General features: G+C 41.3%; 1 protein-coding gene across 3 annotated transcripts; it reads right to left on the minus strand.

The window, feature by feature from the left end:
- Nucleotides 1–240: 240 nt before the first annotated feature.
- On the minus strand, nt 241–19495 carry LOC125465041 (dnaJ homolog subfamily C member 5-like). 3 transcript variants are annotated; one of them, XM_048558099.2, is made up of 6 exons: nt 19456–19495; nt 16246–16718; nt 8040–8152; nt 6667–6880; nt 4168–4291; nt 241–3085 (listed from the first exon to the last, which is right to left on the minus strand). In XM_048558099.2, exons 2-6 carry the CDS (start codon nt 16357–16359, stop codon nt 2988–2990), a joined length of 663 nt encoding a protein of 220 aa, XP_048414056.1. In that variant the 5' UTR covers nt 16360–16718; nt 19456–19495; the 3' UTR covers nt 241–2987. The 3 variants fall into 3 exon arrangements, with proteins under 3 accessions (XP_048414056.1, XP_059510423.1, XP_059510424.1); XM_059654440.1 differs by lacking the exon at nt 19456–19495 and having other exon boundaries at nt 16246–16751; XM_059654441.1 differs by lacking the exon at nt 19456–19495 and having other exon boundaries at nt 16191–16291.
- Nucleotides 19496–21333: the final 1838 nt, after the last annotated feature.

Raw genomic sequence — 21333 nt, forward strand, 5'->3', positions numbered from 1 at the left:
GCAGTTTTTCGACTAACGAATGGACCCTCTAGCCTCAAATAATGCTGATCTCATTAACGTTGATCTCATCCATGGCACGCTCGGAGCAATGTAACCTGAAGGTGTCTGTCTATGTCTTTTTGATCTGTACATCCTTGCTTACTATGATCTGCCTGTACTGCTCATAAACAAAGCTTTTCACATGACAATAAATAAATCAATCAATCAATCAATCAAACATTTATTGATTACAGTCTCCAGACAGGCAGTACACGTACAATACATTAATGCAATTCCTCATCACTTAAAAAGCAGGTGGGCTAAATGCTATGTTTAAAATGAAAAATTATAAAAAATAAAAGCAGAGCTTTTCTATAGAAGAAACACTTACATTTATTCATTATAGTGCCTTTCACAACCATTATGTAATAAGGCTTTTCACCCAATGATATACTTTTTCAAGTGTCATCACTGTTGTAATATGGGAAACCAACTTGCACACAGCAAGGCCATGTAACAATAATGTAATAATGGCCAAATAACTTCTATTCTCATTAGTGAGATATACCTATTACCCAGGATGAAATTCCCTGCTCTTCTTTGCATAACAGCAAATTTCCTACATCCCCCTACAGGATAGGCAGGGTTTCAATTTAACATCTCAACTGAAGGTCGGTATCTCTAGCAGTAAAGCACTCAGTCATCCTAGTTAAGTTAGTCTGAATTGCTTGTTCATAATTTCTAGTGTGAGATGTGAGCCTACAACCTTCTGATTTAAAACCCACTAAACCACAGCTATTTGGCATTTTTTAAATCCTTGCAGTTAATATCTTGCCTTATGATTTGCTTCTATCACCCTGGAGATGCAACAGTGTAACTTTTACCCCAGAATACTGAAGTAAATGAACCTACAGCTGCCCACAGATGAACAAAGAAGTCGTACAGTCTACAAGTGTTCTTTTTTCATCCAAGAACATTAAGTAGATGCTGTTACACAGATGGTGGAGTGATCAACTCTAATGTCACGACTGACACAGATAGTTCAAATGTCTGGTACACTTATCATTGGACTAAAATGGTCTGAGCTGAGAGGAGTTGGTTGATAAGGTTGTAAAATGGATCAGAGTTTTAAGTGAATTCCTGAACCATTCCACCACTTGCCTCCATGATCATGGGATGATGGGGAAATAGCTGTGCCACATTTTTCCCACTTCCTTTTTTTGTTATCTTGGGAGGTATACTTTGTCAGTATAATAGTCAAAATCTGTCAAAATCATCAATTTGTTTCTGAATGTACTAACTTTACAGTTTCAGCATAAGTGTCCACAGGAAGGGAAATGTCCATCTAATCAGCAGATAAAACTGCGCCTTCGCATGCTTTTTTAGAACATAATAAGAATACAAATATTCCCAAGTGTCTCAAATCTTCATTGTTCCATTGATTAGATTTGAAGTAACAAGTTGGAATCCTCTTGCATTCAAGCTCCCAATCCCAGTTATAACACCCCAGTGAGATCTGTGCATTGATCTGAGAACAGAATATGGGTCTTTCCTGTGGCTAAATAGATTGTCAGAAGGTTGTGGAGTCAAGAACTTAATTTTAAGGACTCATTTCAGGCTAATACGCCATGAGTTGGACATTTTTAAAATGAAAAGTTAAACTAAGTTCCACTTAATGTCTCAGTGAATGTAAACAATCACATGGCATTTTTTGAAGGACAGCAAATGAGTCCTCACTAACCTCCTGACTGATACTGATAACAGCAGGGAAGAGCTGTTCTTGAATCTGTCCATATAAGTACTCAAACGTTTATAGCTTCTTTCCAATGGAGGAGGGTGGAAGAGAGTATTACTGGAGTGGGAGGGGTCTTTGATTGTGTTGTTTCCTTTCTTGAGGCATCGGGAAGTATGGATGGAGTTAATGGATAGAAGGCTGGTCTGCGTGATGGATTGGGCTGTGTTCATGATTCTCTATATTTACATGCGGTCTTGGGAAGACCAGTTGCCATACCATGCTGTGATGCATGCAGATAGGATGCTTTCTATGGTGCTTCTATAAAAAAAGAGTCTTCATGAACATGTCAAATTTCCTTAGCCTCCTGAGGAAGTAAAGGTATTGTTGTGCTTTCTTGACCATTGCATCAGTGTGGGTTAGACCAGCATAGATTTTTGGTAATCATCACTCCTAGGAACTTGACGGTCTCAACCATGTCCACCTCAGCACTATTGATGCTGACAGGGGTGTGACCTCCACTCCACTTCCTGAAGTCAAGGACCAGCTCCTTCATTTTGCTGACATTGATGGAGGGATTGTTGTCTTTACACATGCCACTAAGCACTCAAACTCTTTGTATACTGTTTCTACATTGTTTGAGATCTGACTTACAATGGTGGCATGTCAGCAAATTTGTAAATGGAGTTTGGGGAGAATTTGGCCACACAATCGTTAGTAGATAAGGAGTACAGTGGGGGACTGAATACGCAGTCTAGTGGGGCATCAGTCAAGTCCTCCATGGAAGATGATAGTTTCTGAGCTGTTATGGCAATGGAAAAATCTGGCCAAGGATGAACAATGTATGTATTGTAAAGCTTTGGATTTTCTGCAGATGAACGGAGATGATATCACTAAAGGTAAAAGGGATTGAGAACAGAGGTAGGAGACAAGAAAACGAAGCAGAGGGTATTGGGGAATTTTTGGATTTGAAGTGAGGACTACCTGATAGAGAAACTTGTATCAAAGAAAAAGCTTGGGATGGTTGTACTTCTTACTGTAATTTCATCAGTGGTTGTTCATTGTCCATGATGGAATGGCCTACACATTATCTGTAGGAGTGAGCTTCATGGACTAAACTTGTGTGTTTTAGACTTCTAAGAATTCTTAATAAATGCAAGATGATAGACAATGTCAGATGATTGAAATTAGTAACTTAATTTGGAAATTCTACAAGATTTTAAAAGGGTTAATTTGAACTGTGAATCTCCATTGAAAGCAAACGCTTCATTTCTTCTTAATTCAGTGTGCTGTAGCCATAGTCATATTCCTGGTTTAATGGAGTGGTTTCACTGTGCATGTAATGTGGCTGACGCAGGACTGGACTTGAACCACCTGAAACAGAAAATAAATGTTACGCTCATTAGAAAGGCATTAAAACAATAAGGATTATGCTCTTTGGAAATTCAACCGTTGTCATAGTCTCTGATGCATAAAGCTGTGCATTCAATCCTGACTCCAATGGCTTGAAAACATGATCCAGACTGACACTTCCAGTGCAATATTAAGGAAATGGGTTCTGCATAGGTTCCATCTGTCAGTTGCTATGTTATTTATTTTCTTTCCTCTAATCAACCTGTTCAGATGTTTTAACACACCTCTGGAGCAGAGGCTTCTGGCTCAAAGACAGAGACTCTACCAATGCACCACAGCAGTGCCCCTGCCTGGCATTCCCAGACAGTCTCCCACCCAGGTATGAACCAGGCCTGAGTCTGTTTACCTTCTGAGATCAGGTGTTTTTAGAATAGTATGGCCATAGTCAAAGCAATCATGAGACATGAAATGTTTTCCAATCAATATTTTCAGAAATATGATTACACACCTGAGGAACAGGTTGGATTTTGAGGAGGCCTGGGTTCGATGTAGAGGCACTACTACTGCCTTTAGATGCCACGTTAAATCAGGGTCTGTGATTCAGATCACCTGCAACCCAAAGACCAGGGAAGGATAAAATCAGCTCAGTCTTCCATTTCAAACCTCAGCTGATCACAAGTTTGAAGATGAAGGGCTTAGAGAATGAATAAGGACCTGGTAATCTTAGGATGTAATGGGCCATTCAGGGGTGAAGTCTGGATACAGTTCTTCACACAGAGGTTAGTAAAAATATGGAACTGTCTCCCACAAAGCTGTGAATTCGGGTAAGAAAATTGGAGCTTTAAATGGGGGATATTTTATGGATATAGAGCATAATTGCGGAAGCAACAAAATTATGAATAGATCAGCTGGGACTTAAATGGCTGTTTTAAAAGGCCTGAGGGGATGAATAGCCCCCCTCTATAGTTAAAAACTCTACTGTGCAGGAAACAGAAATTTTAGAACATCATTGTGCAAATCAGATGGACGAGCCCAAGCGTTAGCATTTTCAAACAGGTCTCAAGGATGTTTATCACGCACATCCTCCATCATGTGTTCCTCACCTGTAGGAATGTTCGTCGGTGTCTCATTGGTTTGATCAATCTTTGGCAAACACAAGCCACAACAGCAAAAACAGCAAAAACAGCAACAGCCACAAGTGGCAATTAAACCACAATAGGTCCAAAACTGCAAGGCAAGTAAACAATTGAACGTACATTTAAAGACCACAATTTACAATCTTCCCTCTCCTAAACTCAAAATCCTTTGCCCCAGTAGTAAAGATATGAATGGCAATGCCAGTTTTGGATCAAAATTGTTCACAGTGGTTTTCTTTTTAGGAAATGCTTAATTGTCTTTTTTTGGTTTATCATTCAATAACCTCTGAAGTGTAGTTGATTTTTTTTTCCTCATTCATGGGATGGGGCATCACTGGCTGGGTCAGCATTTATTTCCTGTTCATAGTTACCCTTGGGAAGATGGTGGTGAGCTGCCTTCTTGAACTACTGTAGTCCATTTGATGTAGGTAAACCCATAAAGTTGTTGGGGAGGGAGTTCCAATAATACAGCCACAATAATATTTTTCCAAGTCAGGATAGTGTGTGGCTTGAGAGGGACTTCAGGTGGTAGAGTTCCCATGTATCTGTCACCGTTGTCACAGAATCATAGAGCTCTACAGCGTGGAAACAGACCCTTCAGTCTAACTTGTCCATGCTGGCCAGGTTTACCAAACTGAACTAGTCTTATTTGCCTGTAATAAAAACTGAAAGAACTGCAGATGCTGTAAATCAGGAACAAAAACAAAGTTGCTGGAAAAGCTCAGCAGGTCCAGCAGCATCTGTGAAGGAGAAAACAGAGTTAACATTTCAGGTCTAGTGACCCTTCCTCAGAACAGTTCTGAGAGAAATTAAATGTCAAATTAAATATACTAAATTGAAAGAAGTACATGTAAATCATTGTTTCAAGTAATATTTGGGGATTTGAGAATACCTCTTTCGACAGCATAGGAAGGGGAAAAGGGGTAAAGTGATTGAGAAATGGATCAGATGTTGTGAAAGAGCAGTCCCTTCAGAATTCAAAAAGCCATGCTGGAGCTGGTGAAAATGATCCCTTGAATACAGGTTTGCGGGTTGAAAGGTTTCTGTGAGGGAGGGAGTAGGCATGAGAGCAGAATTGCATGAAATGGCTCAGACACTACAGACCCTCGTCATCACACTGTGTGGCAATCTCGGTTGGGGAAACAGGGAGACTCACCAGATTTGCTGGTGTGGAAAGGTGCATAATCATGACTTACTTATCCAATTGTGTAGTATAGTCACAGACGCAACAAAAGAAATCCAAAGACTTAAACACATTAAGCATGGAGTCTTGGTGAGTTTCTACAAAATGATGTTATTTTGACAAGCAACATGTAGAAGTACACTTATGCCATAATGCAGATTCATAGATTAATTCAGCACAGGAGGAGGAGATTTGGCTCATCTTTCCTGTGCTGGCTTTGGAAGTGCTATCCAATTAGTTACACTCCCCTACTCAACCCATAACTCTGCATTTTTTCTTTTCAAGAGTTTATCCAGGTCCAAACTACAATTTGATTATGTTAAAAATGACAATGAAAAGTAAATTAAAAGCTAAGACTTTGATTTAAAAAAAACTGTACTCTCCCTCCTAGTTCTCACAAGGTTGTTATTTATATAAGTTTCCAATTAACTTTTATGCACAAAGAAAACATCAGGGCATTCTCTGGCATGTACTGCTGTTGCATTCAACCTAAAGCATCAAATATTAGGCCGGGATCCTGATACGCAATCTGGATTTTCTGATCTCTGAAGTGGATGTGCCACCAAGGAGTCAAGGCTTAAACATAAATGAGGAAGGAAGTGTGTGTTGGACAGAGGATTTGACGTTGGAATTGGACAGTAGAAGTCTTAAAGGTAAAGGATTATGTTCGACTGTGATCCTACTAGAGTCAAATAGCCTTACGCCCAATCCTCAACATCTTATACATGAGGAATGGCCACTGAAAATTTCCGGAGGGGTTTCAATGACCTTGGAACCTTACCTGACTCAGGAGAAAGGTGGGGAGAACCAAGACAAAACTTTGAATGAGTGTGTCATTCGACTCATGATTCTATTGTACATTGGTGCAACACATTGTCATTACAGTCAAAAGAAAAACATTGACAGGAGCAAAGATGGCAACCTTCCAGACTGACCTGGTAGACTCCAGGAATGAAACTAATCTCCCAGACACTGTGATCAAAATCTGAGAGAAAAATGTTATAATAACTCTTATGAAACTGTACATTATTTTCACTTTCTTTGATTACTTTCATTCACTGTCTGTATAGGAAGAATGGGGATTTAGGATAAAGGACAGTTCGGACTGACAGTGAATAATTATCCAACTGAGTCACCAAGAATGCATTGGGTGACAACTTATTTGTTGTGTGGTTGACTAATGGAAATAAGGGATCTAAAGTGAGAAAGCTGACAAAAATTCCAGGAATGTGCCCAACCATTGTTGATGACAGGAGGCACAATGTACCAGCAATATTGCTCACCTTTATGCAGCAGCTATTATGAGAGGCCAGGATGTTTTCCCCATCCTTCCCAAGCATGGCGGCCGCTTGCAGTCCAAAAATGTCAGATGTGTCATAGATACGCTTTTTCTTTTCATCAGAGAGGATGGCATAGGCATTGTTTATTTCCTTGTATCGCTTGGCTGCTGCAGGGTCATCTGGATATTTATCAGGGTGGTAGTCCTGTGCAAGCTTCCTAATTATCATCATTACAACCAAACATAGAATCAACGGCCATCAATAACAACTGAGAGATGCAGAAAGTATTCTTCTTAAGCCATTCCAGTGTTCTCCTGGATGTCCTCCCATATTCCACCCTCCATAAACACGAGTTCATACAGAACCTTGCTCCTCATACTCTGCACGAACTCCTGTTTACTCATCTCCCATGTGCTCACTGATCACACGTTGGCTCCTAGTCTGGCAATACCTCAAGTTAAATGCTGTCCATATTTCTCTTCAAACTCCTCCATGATTGCCCTTCCTTGCCATCTTCACATCCTCTTTCACACGTAAAACCCTCTAAGATATCCAAGAAGGTCCAATTCTGGCTTCTAGTGCAACAGTGATTTTCTCTGGTGCAGCATTAATGGCCATGCCATCACTGCCAAGGCCCTGAGCTCTGCATATTTCCTCCTGTAAGTCTATTTTTATGTCTCTCGCTCCTCTTTGTGATGCTCTTTAAACCTACCTTTAACCAAATTTTTGATTGCCTGTCCTGATATTTCTTTTTAAGGTCCAGTATCAAAGACTCCTATGAAGTGTTTTGTGACATTTAATTGTGTTAAATGCGACATGAAATGCAAGTTCTTGTTAATTTCAATTATTTGGTGCTTAATGTGCTCTGTGATATGGTACAGAATCAAAGATCTTGGCAGGTCCTAGGTTTGTTCTTCCATCATGTTGTATAAGTGATTTATCAATGATCCTATACAGTATCAGTATTATCAATATCAGGATATTTTTGATATCTTTATTTATTTTTGATTAATTTCTGTTAAATGAGAATACTATTACTGGGATCACCTTCTTCAAGGAGATCAAAGTAAATAATAAGCTAAACATATTTCTTATGATGGGCATAAACTTTAAATTTGATCTGAACCCTTGACAGGTGATATCAGGAGGGTCTATTCACAGAAAGGGGAATGAAATTCTGGTACTTTTGCCCCCAAGATTTTGCAGAGGCTGGAGTGTCAAATTTTGTGATTTAAAACTGAAATCAGTCGATCTTGTTAGGATGTATAGATGTAAATGGAAAATGGAGCCAAGGCAAAAATCAATTATTACAACTTAATATGACAGAATAATCTTGATAATATTTGTGGGCTCCCCCATTTCTTTTTTTTTCTTACCTATATGCCTCTTCAATCTTTTCTGGTGTAGCATTATTTTTCAACCCTAGAATTCCATAAAAATGTCCAGGATTTAGAAATGGTTGTGCACGTCTGTTGGCCATCGTAGCTTCCTTCAGAAAATGAAAACAATGTGACAGGTTAGCAGGTCACATGGCCATGATGGGTCAGGAGCCATAGTAGTATAGTGCTGCATTTCTGTCGCAAGCATCTGCCTTTTCTTGCCTTCAGGAAACGTATTGATTTTTCTATTTGAGGGTTGCTTTGCACAAATCTGTTCTGGATTTGCTCCATTTCTTTAGCAATTGTAACTTCTGCCTCAACCTTACCATGATTGGGGATGAAAATGCAACTTAATATTAACAGACTCCAATGTCTCAATACTTGGTCTTTCTTGTATTTCTATCAAGCACAAATGTTGTGCCAGTACTTCAATTGTCTTTGCCTTCTTAGTTCTCACAAGCACTTCCACATCTAATTTTATTTGCTAACTTTTTTGTTTTAAGTCTTGTAAATACATTGTGGATAGTTCTTCTAACTGCAAGGAGGTTTTGGTGTATCTAATGCCATCTTATTTTTGCATTGCAAAACCCCCTGTTTGCCCTTTTATCCTTTACTACTTATAGTAATTCCATACCCAATCTTACATTTGTCCTTGTTCCAAACTATCCCAGCCACAATCCAACAAACTTGTTATGACTTACTTGGAAATCTGGGCCAATATCGAGTCCCACTATTTCCAAAGCGACTACAAATGTGAAAATTTAATTAGGCTGCAAAAAGTCCAATTTACTTGACTGTCTGATTCATGTTAAAAGAAACATACACTAGGCTTTTGCCATTAACACAAAAATAGCAAACCAATTATTGTAACTAGCAGTAAAAAGGGAAATAAGGTTAATGGCTCATTTATAAACTGTGCAACTTAAGCTTTACCCATTTTTAAATGACTGTGCATATGCACACAAACAGAGAAAAATAAATTAAACCAAATATTATGGGTGGAGATTGTGACAGTACTATGCCTTTAAGGGAGATGTGTTCTGTCCAGTTTCTCTTGCAGAGAGGTGTTGCTACAATAGTGTTGAAATGTCTCCTTCAGATAGGCAGTTGATAAAAAGCTTTTGCATTCTCCCTGCATTTTTGCTACAAAAGAAGCATGAGTGGGCATGTCAAGCTTACACAGAACCAAGGAACTTGGGTTTTGCTTTCAGTTAGTGAGAAGGTTTCTACTAGCTGGCTGCCGAATCTAACAGCCAGACCTCTCTCTCTTCTGCTAGAGTGAAAGGACAATAGGTGAGAATTATAACTGTTTTGCCGAATTGCATTTTTGCCAAAGGGTGTGTTTGTGGGATGCTGCTTAGATTGGAACAGTTGGAAATTAGTGATTAAATAATATGTTACCTTGTTAAGTATTTCAATCAAATAAAGTTAAACCAAATCTTTTTCTATGTATTTTTCCTGTGTTGTAAACAACATGTGTTTTGATTGAAGCTTAGTGGTGAAACAAACTAATCACATCTAGAACACAGCTTCTTACACTTGCCATTAAATAGATATAAAAGTTAGGGCCTAGGCTATCTCCTTTACAATACTTTGGGGTGAAGGTGCGTATCGGGTCTGTTCGGATCTATAAGAAGATTAAAATAGGCAAATATATAACCAGTCCAAATCACAAAGCTGGAAAGCATGTTTCATAAATCCTTTTGATTCTTTGATGATACCACATTGTTAATTGTACAGTAATCATCAGCCTCAAGTTCACGGGTTGATTGATCAGATCCAGGATCTCTCTTTTTCTTTCGGTTTTAGAATTATTTCTTTCAGTGTCTCTGAACTTAGTTTTCTTGCTCTTTCAATAGAGAATTAGAAAGAGCAACTTTACAGGAATAGGGGGCAGAGAAAGAGATGTTGATGCAGCCAGATCTTAGAGCTTTCTCGTTGTATTTTGCTGACAGGATTTGAGTTAAATTACAGTTGACCAATGAGTGGGTTGTTACTATGCTCAGCTCCTCTGAACCCAAAGCTGAGAGTGCCAATTTCATAGAATCCCGACAGTGAATTTGTCTGACTCAATGCCCCCAAAAAGTAACATTGTCTCAGTCCATCATTTAGTTTCACGTCTTCTTTCCCAAACAGCAAAACAACTCCTTTCAAGTTCTGCCCTTTTAAAGGCAGTGTCCATTTTTCTTATTTTCAGTCCAAAATTTGGAAATATAAAGACATGGTTTCTAAACGACAACTTTTAGTTGAACAAATTCACAGCTATATCAATGTAAGCCACATCTTTATCAACTGACTTTTTCATCCTGAGTCCTAATATTTAATATACACCGTTCATAAGGTATGTTCAGTGGCTGTTCAAGACTTTCACAACATCTTCAAGCTGCTTTTTCTGTTTTTTGGAGAGATTTACAATGGAATATACTTTGAAACTGACTGCTTTTCATCCACCCAATTGTGAAACTTGGGCTGATCAACGAAATCTGTTGCAACTTCCTAGTTTCACCATTGTAAGTGGAAAAATGGCAGTTCTCCTTCATATCACCTTCCATTTTGACTGGTGCGAGAAGAGGAAAGTTTGCAGCCATTGTTCCTTTCTGCTGCTGTTTGCTTCTCTATTCTTATTTTTCTGGCTTCCAGAGACTTTTAGCAGTTCTGGACATTCCTGTATATTCCATTTTAATACAGGTGCTTCTGTACAGCTCTCAGCCTAATCTCAGCTTCACTCTTACACCATGTTATGAGCTTGTAGGCCAACAAACTAGCTTGCACTGTATTGTTATTGATTGGATATCAGATAGATGCTTGCTGTGAGGCTTCTTGATAGTGATATAAAACTACAGCAAGCTAGTAGATGCATTGGTACAGTATAACATTTCTATCCCAAACATTACACAGGTTCAAAACATCATGTTATCAAATATTCAAGACTGTTTCCAACCAGAGTTAGCTCCATCAATGCAAACACTCTTTCTATGAATGTGATCCTTATACTAACTAACTGGGTAAGGTTTCATGGTCTCCCACCACCAATAGAATAAGAATAAGGCGAACACTCTGGATAGGCGTATCCCACTTAATATGTGAACGAAAGTGAATAAATAATAAGCTTGGGCAATAGTGAGATGTGTAAGAGAATCCGATGACAAGTCCAGCAACACCAACCTTGGCATCGGGAGCAATTTGCTCCACAAACAAGCTGCCTGATGAGATTCTCGCTAGACAGTAGTGAGTTGCCAATTGCTGGTGATTATTACTTGTTAAACCGCTTGCTGATGGCGCAGATTGCCTTATTAATTTTCAGTCTATCAAACAAGCTAGTTATTGGGAAGTCCCGACTTGAAAACCAGAGTTTGTACCTGACAGATTCAGCTCGCCACTTTCTCTGTACAACACCTATGTTGCCTAGAAATGAACTGCAACCCAGGACATGATCCACATGCACCAGCCACATGCGCCCTTCCTCCACAGACATTGAAATGCAGCATCCAGAAAACCCTGTTGACCATCCTGGTACTTCCTACATGCACTGGAAGTTCAGAGTTGCATTGCAGAGCATCCTGGCAAATACCATTGAAAGGCTTCACTTTGCACACTGGCACCCAGCTCACAGATTGGACCAGATTGCATCATGGCTGCTGGTTTATTTTTATAGCAAACAGTCACCTTGCCTTCCCTTGCTGTGCCAGACAACATCAATTAGCAGTGACAATCAGCAGTCCTTAATCAAAGGGGGCACACATCTTGATAAGTAACACCTCTCCATATGCCTACAGCTTATGCACATTACATATGTAGAAAGTAGGTAGCTATGAGTTAAAGTCTTTGAGGAGTAATCCTCACTGAAGTCCATGGAAGCACCCAGCAGTCAGGGGTTCCTGGCACAGTCAGTCTTTTATCTAGATAGGTCACATTTTCTGTCTGGCACAAGTTGACGCTCCCTGTCCTGAATTTCCAAGGGTCAGAGGGTAGCAGGCAGAGTAGAGGTGGAGGGTTTGGCTACCTCCACAGTCACTTGAATGGAAAGAGTTCAGCACCTTTGTGTACTGGCTCCTTCAGATGGCACCACCCTGTTTCCATGTGAGGAGGGTGCACCTGAACTAAAGTTATTGCCCTGTCCCCTTGTGATCATAGCCTTGGCCTGAGGGCCAATTGTCAGTCCATGGTATGCAGGTGTATGCGCCTTTCCACCAGGTCCTGAAAGTGTTGGACCTGGCTCTCCATGGCAATGTACTCGGATGGTCCCATGATGTGGCCTCTGGGTGATGAGGGCCATAAATGTCCCAGGTGCCTGTCTGCTACTGCTGCTCTGCTTTGTGCATTGAGTTGGTGGACTGGAGGTTGGGAGTGGTGAGAGTGGTGGAGGGGATGGTACAGTCTAGGAGTAGCAGAGCATGAGCATTGACAGGAGGTGGGTACAGAAGTGGGGATAAAGTAAGTGTGTGAGATAGAGAGAAGAATATGGCCCTTGCCCTGGAGAAGCAGAGAAGGCCACTGCTAGCTGCTCTTCAATCCACGGTGACTATACTGATCCAGACGGCCAGATTCAGGTGGTGCCAGTCGTCTGGGAGGAGGGCTCCTCTCCCTTGCACCATTCCCTTGAACAGGTTTTCAGGTCTCTGTCAGAGAATGACTGTGTCCCATTCTCCTTTTTCGCTGTATTTTCGGGGAGGTGATGGCATAGTGGTATTATTGCTGGACTGTTAATCCAGAGAACCAGATAACATTCTGCAGATCTGGGTTCAAATCCCACCAGGGCAGATGGTGGAGAGATAATGGGAACTGCAGATGCTGGAGAATTCAAGATAACAAAGTGTGAAGCTGGATGAACACAGCAGGCCAAGCAGTATCTCAGGAGCACAAAAGCTGACGTTTCGGGCCAAGACCCTTCATCAGAGAGGGGGATGGGGAGAGGGTTCTGAAATAAATAGGGAGAGAGGGGGAGGTGGACCGAAGATGGATAGAGGAGAAGATAGGTGGAGAGGAGAGTATAGGTGGGGAGTTGTGAAGGTGATAGGTCTGTCCGGGAAGGACGGACTGGTCAAGGAGGCGGGATGAGGTTGGTAGGTGGGAAATGGAGGTGCGGCTTGAGGTGGGAGGAGAAGATAGGTAAGAGGAAGAACAGGTTAGGGAGGCAGGGACAAGCTGGGCTGGTTTTGTGGTGTAGTGAGGGCAGAGGATGAGACGGGGTTGGGGTGTGAGGGATGTGTTGCAGGAAATGCGGGAGACACGGTCAAGGGTGTTCTCGACCACTGCGGGGGGGATGTTGCGGTTCTTGAAGAACGTGGACATCTGGGATGTGCAGGAGTGGAATGCTTCATCCTGGGAGCAGATGCGGCGGCAGCAAAGGAATTGGGAATAGGGGATGGAATTTTTGCCGGGGGGTTGGGTGGAGGAGGTGTATTCTCGGTCGCTGTGGGAGTCAGCGGACTTGAAGTGGGCTTGAAGCCACACCTCCATTCCCCACCTACACTCTCCTCTCCACCTATCTTCTTTTCTCTCCATCTTCGGTCCGCCTCCCCCTCTCTCCCTATTTATTTCAGAACCCTCTCCCCATCCCCCTCTCTGATGAAGGGTCAAGGGCCAAAACGTCAGCTTTTGCACTCCTGAGATGCTGCTTGGCCTGCTGTGTTCATCCAGCTTCACACTTTGTTATCAGGGCAGATGGTGGAATTTGAATTCAATAACATACTACCAATCTAATGATGACCATGTACCCTTTGTCACTTGTCGGGAAAATCCATCTGATTCGGGAATGTCCTTTACAGAAGGAAGCTGCTTTCCTTACCTGGTCTGGCCTACATATGACTCCAGACCCACAGCAATGTGGCTGACTCTCGGCTGCCCTGTGGGTAGTTACTGATGGGCAATAAATGCTGCTTAGCTAGTGACGCCGTCGTCCCGTTAATAGAATAAGAATATTCTCATAGATAATGGGAACTGCAGATGCTGGAGAATTCCAAGATAATAAAATGTGAGGCTGGATGAACACAGCTTGGCCTGCTGTGTTCATCCAGCCTCACATTTTATTATCTAAGAATATTTTCATTGTCGTTCCATGTGCGGGCCAGCTTTGGAATACCAGTGTTCATCAGGGTGCGTGGCGGGCTTTTAAACATGGTGCGGATGTAAGATATGTCCTTTTTGGAAGATATTCAGGTATGGTGTGTGGTGAGACGGGTTGCAAATCCGGCGTGACAGGCAGCCATAGACACTGGGTCGGTAATTAATACCGTGAGCGTTGTAAAATACAGCAACACAACAGGCTTGGTCTCGATCTAAGAAGAAACCCTTCAAAATATTCGATGCAACTCAATCTTAAGAGAGAAAAAGACATTCAGCCCGATGTGTTTCATAGCCTCAGAACTTCCCAAAAGCACGCCATAATCCATAAGAACCTTTTTATTCTGAAATGCTATTACACTTGTTATTACATTAGAGTTTGGGAGACATACAACTGGTACATGTTGCCTGTAGATAGGATATCGGATCACATGACCTCAGTCATCTGACATCTCCAAATTAAGGTCCGTAAACATGAACAGAAATTGCTGGAGAACCCCAGCAGGTTTTGGCAGCGTCTGTGGGCAGAAAGCGGAGATAACATTCCGAGTCAGCGACTCTTCATCAGCATGTTCAGAATTAATTAACTGTCACTGGACTCGAAACGTTAACCTTCTGCTTTTCTCTCTCCACAGATGCTGCCAGACCTGCTGGGTTTCTCCAAACAAAAAATTCTACTTATGTCGGGGAAAACCAACGGCAACCTGGGATCTGGATGAGGGAAAACTGAGTTGGGAAGAAAGTTGATTTTTTCCAATAACTAATAGTCACGCACTGGAATTAAATCGAGAATTAATAAGACCGGGAACATTCAGATTTCCTTCAGCAATAGCACGATAGCCCACTGTTACTCTAAATGTTATTCAGAAGTAGTTGTATTGCATTTCTAACAATTGGTGGTCCGAGAACCCATTGTTCACGCTGAAACTACCGCCGCTTTTGACAGATCCGATCTCATTCCCGGTCTCAGTGGATCTGGTTTGAACTGTGACTGTGAAAGACCACGACTCTGAGCTGGGAATCCCAAACCCCAAACCAATCTGAGAGATTAGACAAAATTGGACTTGATGCTTGGGCCATTTCTCACAGTATCCTAACCTCAGATCAGCATCAACATGTCTAACGTAATCCCTGATGTCAGACTAAATAAAAGCTAATTTTTACAAAATGATAAGAGTAACAATACAGTTGACCCCCTAGCGCCTTTGACGGCGCCATCATTCACTGCAGTGTACCCCGTTTCCCCGCCAGATCCGTTTATATTCCTTCTTTCGTAGGACATTAATCCTTTTAAATTATGTACAGGATTATTGCTTAACGTTTGTGCTGGGCTGGGCAGTGGAATTTAAAGCAATCACTGTTTTACATTCCCCCGGGTGTTTTCCGGTGATCCCTGCTGGAAAGCACATGCGCTTGTCTGAACTTTCATTGACAACAGCAGCGAATGAGGAGCATCTGTGGAACTTGGAGAACACGCACAAAAACGAGAGTGGGGATCCGCCCGTGTCCCCGACCCTCCCCCGACAGAGATCTGCTCCTCAGCCAGGCTAATGTGAGAGAGGGAGAGAGAACGACTGGCGTTGAACTAGACTGAACAACAGATGAAGTGCCCATTCTCAGTCCCACCACTTCAAGTGATATCTGATCGTTATAAATCTCATCATTCTCCGTCGTAAGACTGGCCAAAATGCAAATTCGGCTGTGAACAAAAAAAGTTTTGAATAAAAAAAATCTTTCGGAAGCATTTTAGCTTTTCATCCTACTCCCCTACGTTCTCCTACAGTCTTCCCACTCAGCCGTTCTGCGGCTCTTAAACCACTCCGGTGTTCTCTTACCCCCTTACTCTTCCCACCCGCTCCTCTACCTCCAGTCTCTCTTTCTTCTCCACTCCTTCCCCCTCCTCCCCACTTTAGTCCATTGATCTCTGTCTCTCATTTGCTTTCATTTTCACTCCCCCACCCCCCCCACCCCGCTTCCGTCCAACTCAGATGCCAAGCTTGCTTCCCACCAGGTCTATGGACTCGTCAATTTTACACCTTGTCTGTTATTATTCCAACAGTCACGATGGAGAAAGGCAATTCCTACCTAACTTGAGAACTCTTATTGGGTCTGTGTTCTGTTTTCAAAGAGGTTTCCTTACCTCAGTCCTTACTTGGATCCAATGTGTGCAGACAATGATTACAGCTGGCTGCAATATGACGACGAGAAATCTAGTACTTCCGGAAGTGTACTGGTGAAGGTCTGTTCTGCCCATCTAACAAGTCTTGTGATCAGTAACAAAATAGAAAGAGAAACTGCCCATCAGATTATGGGACATGAGACAAACACGATAAATTATATATTGTTGGATTCATTGAGAAAATTTGTTTCAAACACTGACAGCAACTGTCCATAAAAATGCAACCCCTGCCGTGGAGCTGAGTACACCTGGAATAGTACACATCTCAGTTCCAGACCTGTGCCCAGTTGATTCATCTGTTTATGCCTCAGCTTTCCAGTATCCACAGTTCTTCGGCTTTTTGTCACTATACTTTGATGCATTTGTCTTTTCCAAATAACGTGGACCTTATCATTGCCAATTGCAAGGATAATCATCCCACCAGTCAGTTCTGTCTGCAGAAACACAACAGAGGAACGTAACGCATGAGAAAGAACGACTTTTTACAATCTCTGCACTGATAAAAGCAGGTAAAACCTGCTAAGGATTAGACATCCTGCATTTTCTTTATAACCACAATTAGGTCATTCACACCACGTGAATTGGTTTCCGTTCTGTCTGGGAACCAACTATCGAGCATTACACAGACTTGAAAGCAACTTTCTCACATGTAAACATCAAGAAGTGATATGTTATAGAAAGTCTAAGGGTGCCTTTTCAACTTATTGTTAAACAGACATTAAAAACAGGGAATGGTCAAATTAAAAATGAATTGGAATATATTGTAATGAGAGATAATGGGAACTGCAGATGCTGGAGAATCCAAGATAACAAAGTGTGGAGCTAGATAAACACAGCAGGCCAAGCAGCATCTCAGGAGCACAAAAGCTGACGTTTCGGACCCAGACGCTTCATCAGAAGTGGGGCTTAGACGCTTCATCGGAAGGGAGAGGATTCTGAAATAAATAGGGAGAAAGGGGGAGACGGCCTTAAGATGGATAGAGGAGAAGATAGGTGGAGGAGAGTATGGGTAGGGAGGTAGGGAGGGGATAGGTCAGTCCGGTGAGGTCGGACAGGGCAAGGAGGTGGGATGATGTTACTACGTAGGAAATGGAGGTGTGGCTTGAGGTTGGAGGAGGGGATAGTGAGAGGAAGAACAGGTTAGGCAGGCAGGGATGAGCTGGGCTGGTTTTGGGATGCAGTGGGAGAAGGGTAGATTTTGAAGCTGGTGAAATCCACATTGATACCATTGGGCTGCAGGACTCCCAAGCGGAATATGAGTTGCTGTTCCTGCAACCTACGGGTGGCATCATTATGGCACTGCAGGAGCCCCGGGATGGACATGTCATCTAAGGAATGAGAGGGGGAGTTGAAATGGTTTGCAACTGGGAGGTGCAGTTGTTTACTGCGAACCAAGCATAGGTGTTCTGTAAAGCAGTCCCCAAGCCTCCGCTTGGTTTCTCCAATGTAGAGGAAGCCACACTGTGTATAGCAGATGCAGTATATCACATTGGTGGATGTGCAGGTGAACATCTGCTTGATATGGAAAGTCATCTTGGGGCCTGGGATGGGGGTGAGGGAGGAGGTGTGGGGGCAGGTATAGCACTTCCTTCTCCTCTATCCATCTTCGGTCCGCCTCCCCCTCTTTCCCTATTTATTCCAGTTCCCTCTCCCCATCCCCCATTTCTGATGAAGGGTCTACGCCCGAAACGTCAGCTTTTGTTCTCCTAAGATGCTGCTTGGCCTGCTGTGTTCATCCAGCCCCACACTTTGTTAATTGGAATATATTGACCTGGAACTGAACAACTTTACATGAATTGAGAGCAGTAATGTGTAGTGTCACAGACAAAAGGGAGAGATAAAAGAAAGTGTTATTGCTGTTTTCTTTTCCGACCTGTAACACGTTTTTTTTTAGAAAAAGTTAATAAATCCTTTTCTCTTTTAAAATGAGATGAGTGGTGGTGGCTTCTGGTGGGTGGAGAAGGTGGGTGACAATGGGGATTATAGGGAGAAGTGTTTCCCTAAATGTTGTACCTGAAGCACAATTTTAAAAACTGACTCTTAGCCAATTCTTCAGGTTTACTGAAGCATTCAAAACCTGGAAGAATTGTTCGCTACACACATGCATGAAAGAAACAAGATAAAGTGAAAGAAAAGAAGAGGAGTTTTGAGCCCATGTCCCCAAAGGTTCTGGATTTCTACCTGTGTGTCCTCCTTCGCTGAAATAGGCTGTAATGAAGATACATCATACATCATAATCCCAGCAATGGGCATTGCTTCAATTACAACAAAATAGCAACCAGTGGAGACCTGAAGAACCTTCCGACACACAGTCTTATGAAGGCTGATTTTGCAACAGAGAGCAGCTGAAAGAGTGGAACTTTCCAGAACATCACAGAAGAGAAGCTTGTGGCAAGATTCTACAAGGCAGATTCTATAGGTAATCAACCTTTATTTGCATCTTAAACTGGCTGGTGGGGGGTAGGTCTCAGCTTAAACATGAGTTACAAATTGTTTCTGGTACTAATCATTTTTAAGAAACAGCAACGAGTCTAGGTTCAGCTGAAGAGCAAACTAACATTGGAGAATCCATGATTAAAGTTGAATTCTCTAATGGCAATGGACAAATATTTTTAAAATGTGTGCAGTTACTGGATAGAAAAGATAAAAATCACACAAAGTGTCACAATTCAGATTGAATGTCACTTCTGCTGTTAGGAGACTCAAGGCATAACTATGCTCAGGGAAACTGAGGACTACAAAGACATTTAAAGTAAGTTCACAGGAAGATTTAATTTCAGAGCCAAATAAAAGACAGGGCTGAGTTTTTTGGATAAAACAATTCGTAATTTATACAATAGCTTTCAAACAACAGCAAATTCCTTCAGCTGTATGCAACAAGCAAGGTGCTGACCATACACAATAATGATGCGGAGGTGCTGGTGTTGGACTGGGATGGACAAAGTCAAAAACCACAGGACACCAAGTTACAGTCCAACAGTTTATTTGAAGACACAAGCTTCTGGAGCCTCACTCCTTCTTCAGGTGTCAGTGAGAAAGGCGGCATCGGACACAGAATTTATAAGCAAAAGATGAAAGGGTCAAAGAACTGATGCAGTATTGAATAAACCTAAGATGGCTGCTAAATCTTTAATCAGTTAGAAAGGATTAATATGCAAACTCCTGACTTACGTTCAAGTCACTGCATTGAATCCTTTCTAACTGATTAAAGATTTACTGGTCATCTTAGGTTTATTCCACACTGCATCAATGCTGTGATCTTTTGATCTTTTGCTCATAAATTCTATGTCCAATATCTCCCCTCTCACTGATACCTGAAGAAGGAGCGAGACTCTGGAAGATTGTGTCTTCAGATAAACCTGTTGGGCTATAACCTAGTGTTGTGTGATTTTTGACCTCATATACAACAAGGCTGTCCTTGCAAATCTCTTAACGTTCTCCAACATTAGGTGTGATTGTTCAGGATTATTGAGCAAATATTGTCAAACTGTGTATGTGAAGAATTATGCTGATGACCAATTTAGAATTATCAGTTTGGCTTACAGAGTGGTACACTTGTATGTACTGGAAGCTGCATATATTAAGGTTAAAGTGCCCTGTTCTTTTCAGGCAGACAGGAAATGTACACACATTGTGCCTGTTTCAATCCAATAAAATACTTGGCAGCTATTTGCCTTTCTATTTCTCAAGGCAATGCCCTGACCATATAGAGTGAATGTGCCTGCAATTTTTTAAATTGGCAGGGAACTGTCAATAATCATAAATTGGTGCATTCTCCATGACAGCACTGCTACCAATCAGAGCCTACCTTCTAAATAATCTGCACATTCTTCTCATGCAGTGTAAAGTGTTAGTTTTCCCTTGAATTGATATTGAAAATTGTCCGAATGAATGCAAGATGAAAATGTTCAACAAAATGTACAATTTTTCAAGAGTGCATAAATTTATTAAAAAACAGAATGGATGTTAGATTTGCTGACAATATTTTATTATAGTAGTCAAATAAAGATTTGACTTTATAGGAAGCCATTAATTTGCAGAGTGAAACAAAGCTAAAAAAAAACACGAATACTGAAAGAGAAGGATCAGCTATATCACAAATGATCTGCAGAATCCATTCAGCTTATAAGATATAAAAACCCTAAAGATATATGTGAACATTCAACACAGAATAAGCCAGACAGTGGATACTAAGAGTCAGTGCTAGTGTTGCAGCGCCAGGAAAACACATAGGCGCAAGCAGTGCTCAAATGTTTTACAGCGAAAGCATATTAAAACAAATGTCATTTTGAGTAGAGGTGCTGAATTAGCAGAATAGCAGGAAGTCAAATAGCTACTAACACAAAGATGTTCATGAGGTAAAACAGGGTACAATAAAAAGAACAGCCAAAGATATTCCTGGAGAAAATAGGAAACAAAGACTCCACCTTTTGACAAAATGATATTTATGTGAATGGACATGTGTTTAATTTTAAATGTGATACAGGAGCAAGCGTCACCAAATTATCAGATAGTGTACCACGTATGAAAAAGTTGTTATCAGTCTACAGTATTGTAATCACATGATCCAGGAAGTATAACTGGTGCTAGATGGTATACCACTTAAAGGTATACTAGAAGCAACTCTGCTCTACAAGGGATGTCACGTAGTAGAGAATGTCCAAATAATCCTCACTCTTCTGGATGCCTTCATCTTTATTCAAATGATATTAGGTGTTAAACTAGTTCAAGTCAAAAAGCTATTGGTCAAGGAATACTATGGTAAGCTAAAACTGCTTGAGGAACAGCCAGTCATGGAATAACTGGTCAAATAACTTTTTAAGGGATAATTAGTGGGCAATTTTATAGTGCTTCCTAGATTCATAGCAGGAGTCAAACAGAATACAACATTGACTGAGATTAGGCATGTTGGCAGGAGAGAACTCTTTTTACTAAAAACAGGATAGAAATGTATACACACAAATTTTATAGGGTTGGCATATACGTTTCCACACTTATCAATACAAAAATGTAATCAAACTGCAAGAATCAGTAAAATTTTTAAGTGAA

The sequence above is a fragment of the Stegostoma tigrinum genome, chromosome 24 (genome assembly GCF_030684315.1).
Source record: "Stegostoma tigrinum isolate sSteTig4 chromosome 24, sSteTig4.hap1, whole genome shotgun sequence".
Taxonomy (NCBI): domain Eukaryota; kingdom Metazoa; phylum Chordata; class Chondrichthyes; order Orectolobiformes; family Stegostomatidae; genus Stegostoma; species Stegostoma tigrinum.

Bases quoted from the DNA above. Each gene is read 5' to 3' on its own strand.
- LOC125465041 (XM_048558099.2), bottom strand. From the start codon at position 16,359: ATGGGCAGAACAGACCTTCACCAGTACACTTCCGGAAGTACTAGATTT. The intron at 8,153-16,245 runs GTAAGGAAACCT...CATTTTCTGAAG, and splicing joins GGATCCAAGTAAGGACTGAG to GAAGCTACGATGGCCAACAG. The intron at 6,881-8,039 runs GTAAGAAAAAAA...GATGATAATTAG, and splicing joins AAGATTGAAGAGGCATATAG to GAAGCTTGCACAGGACTACC.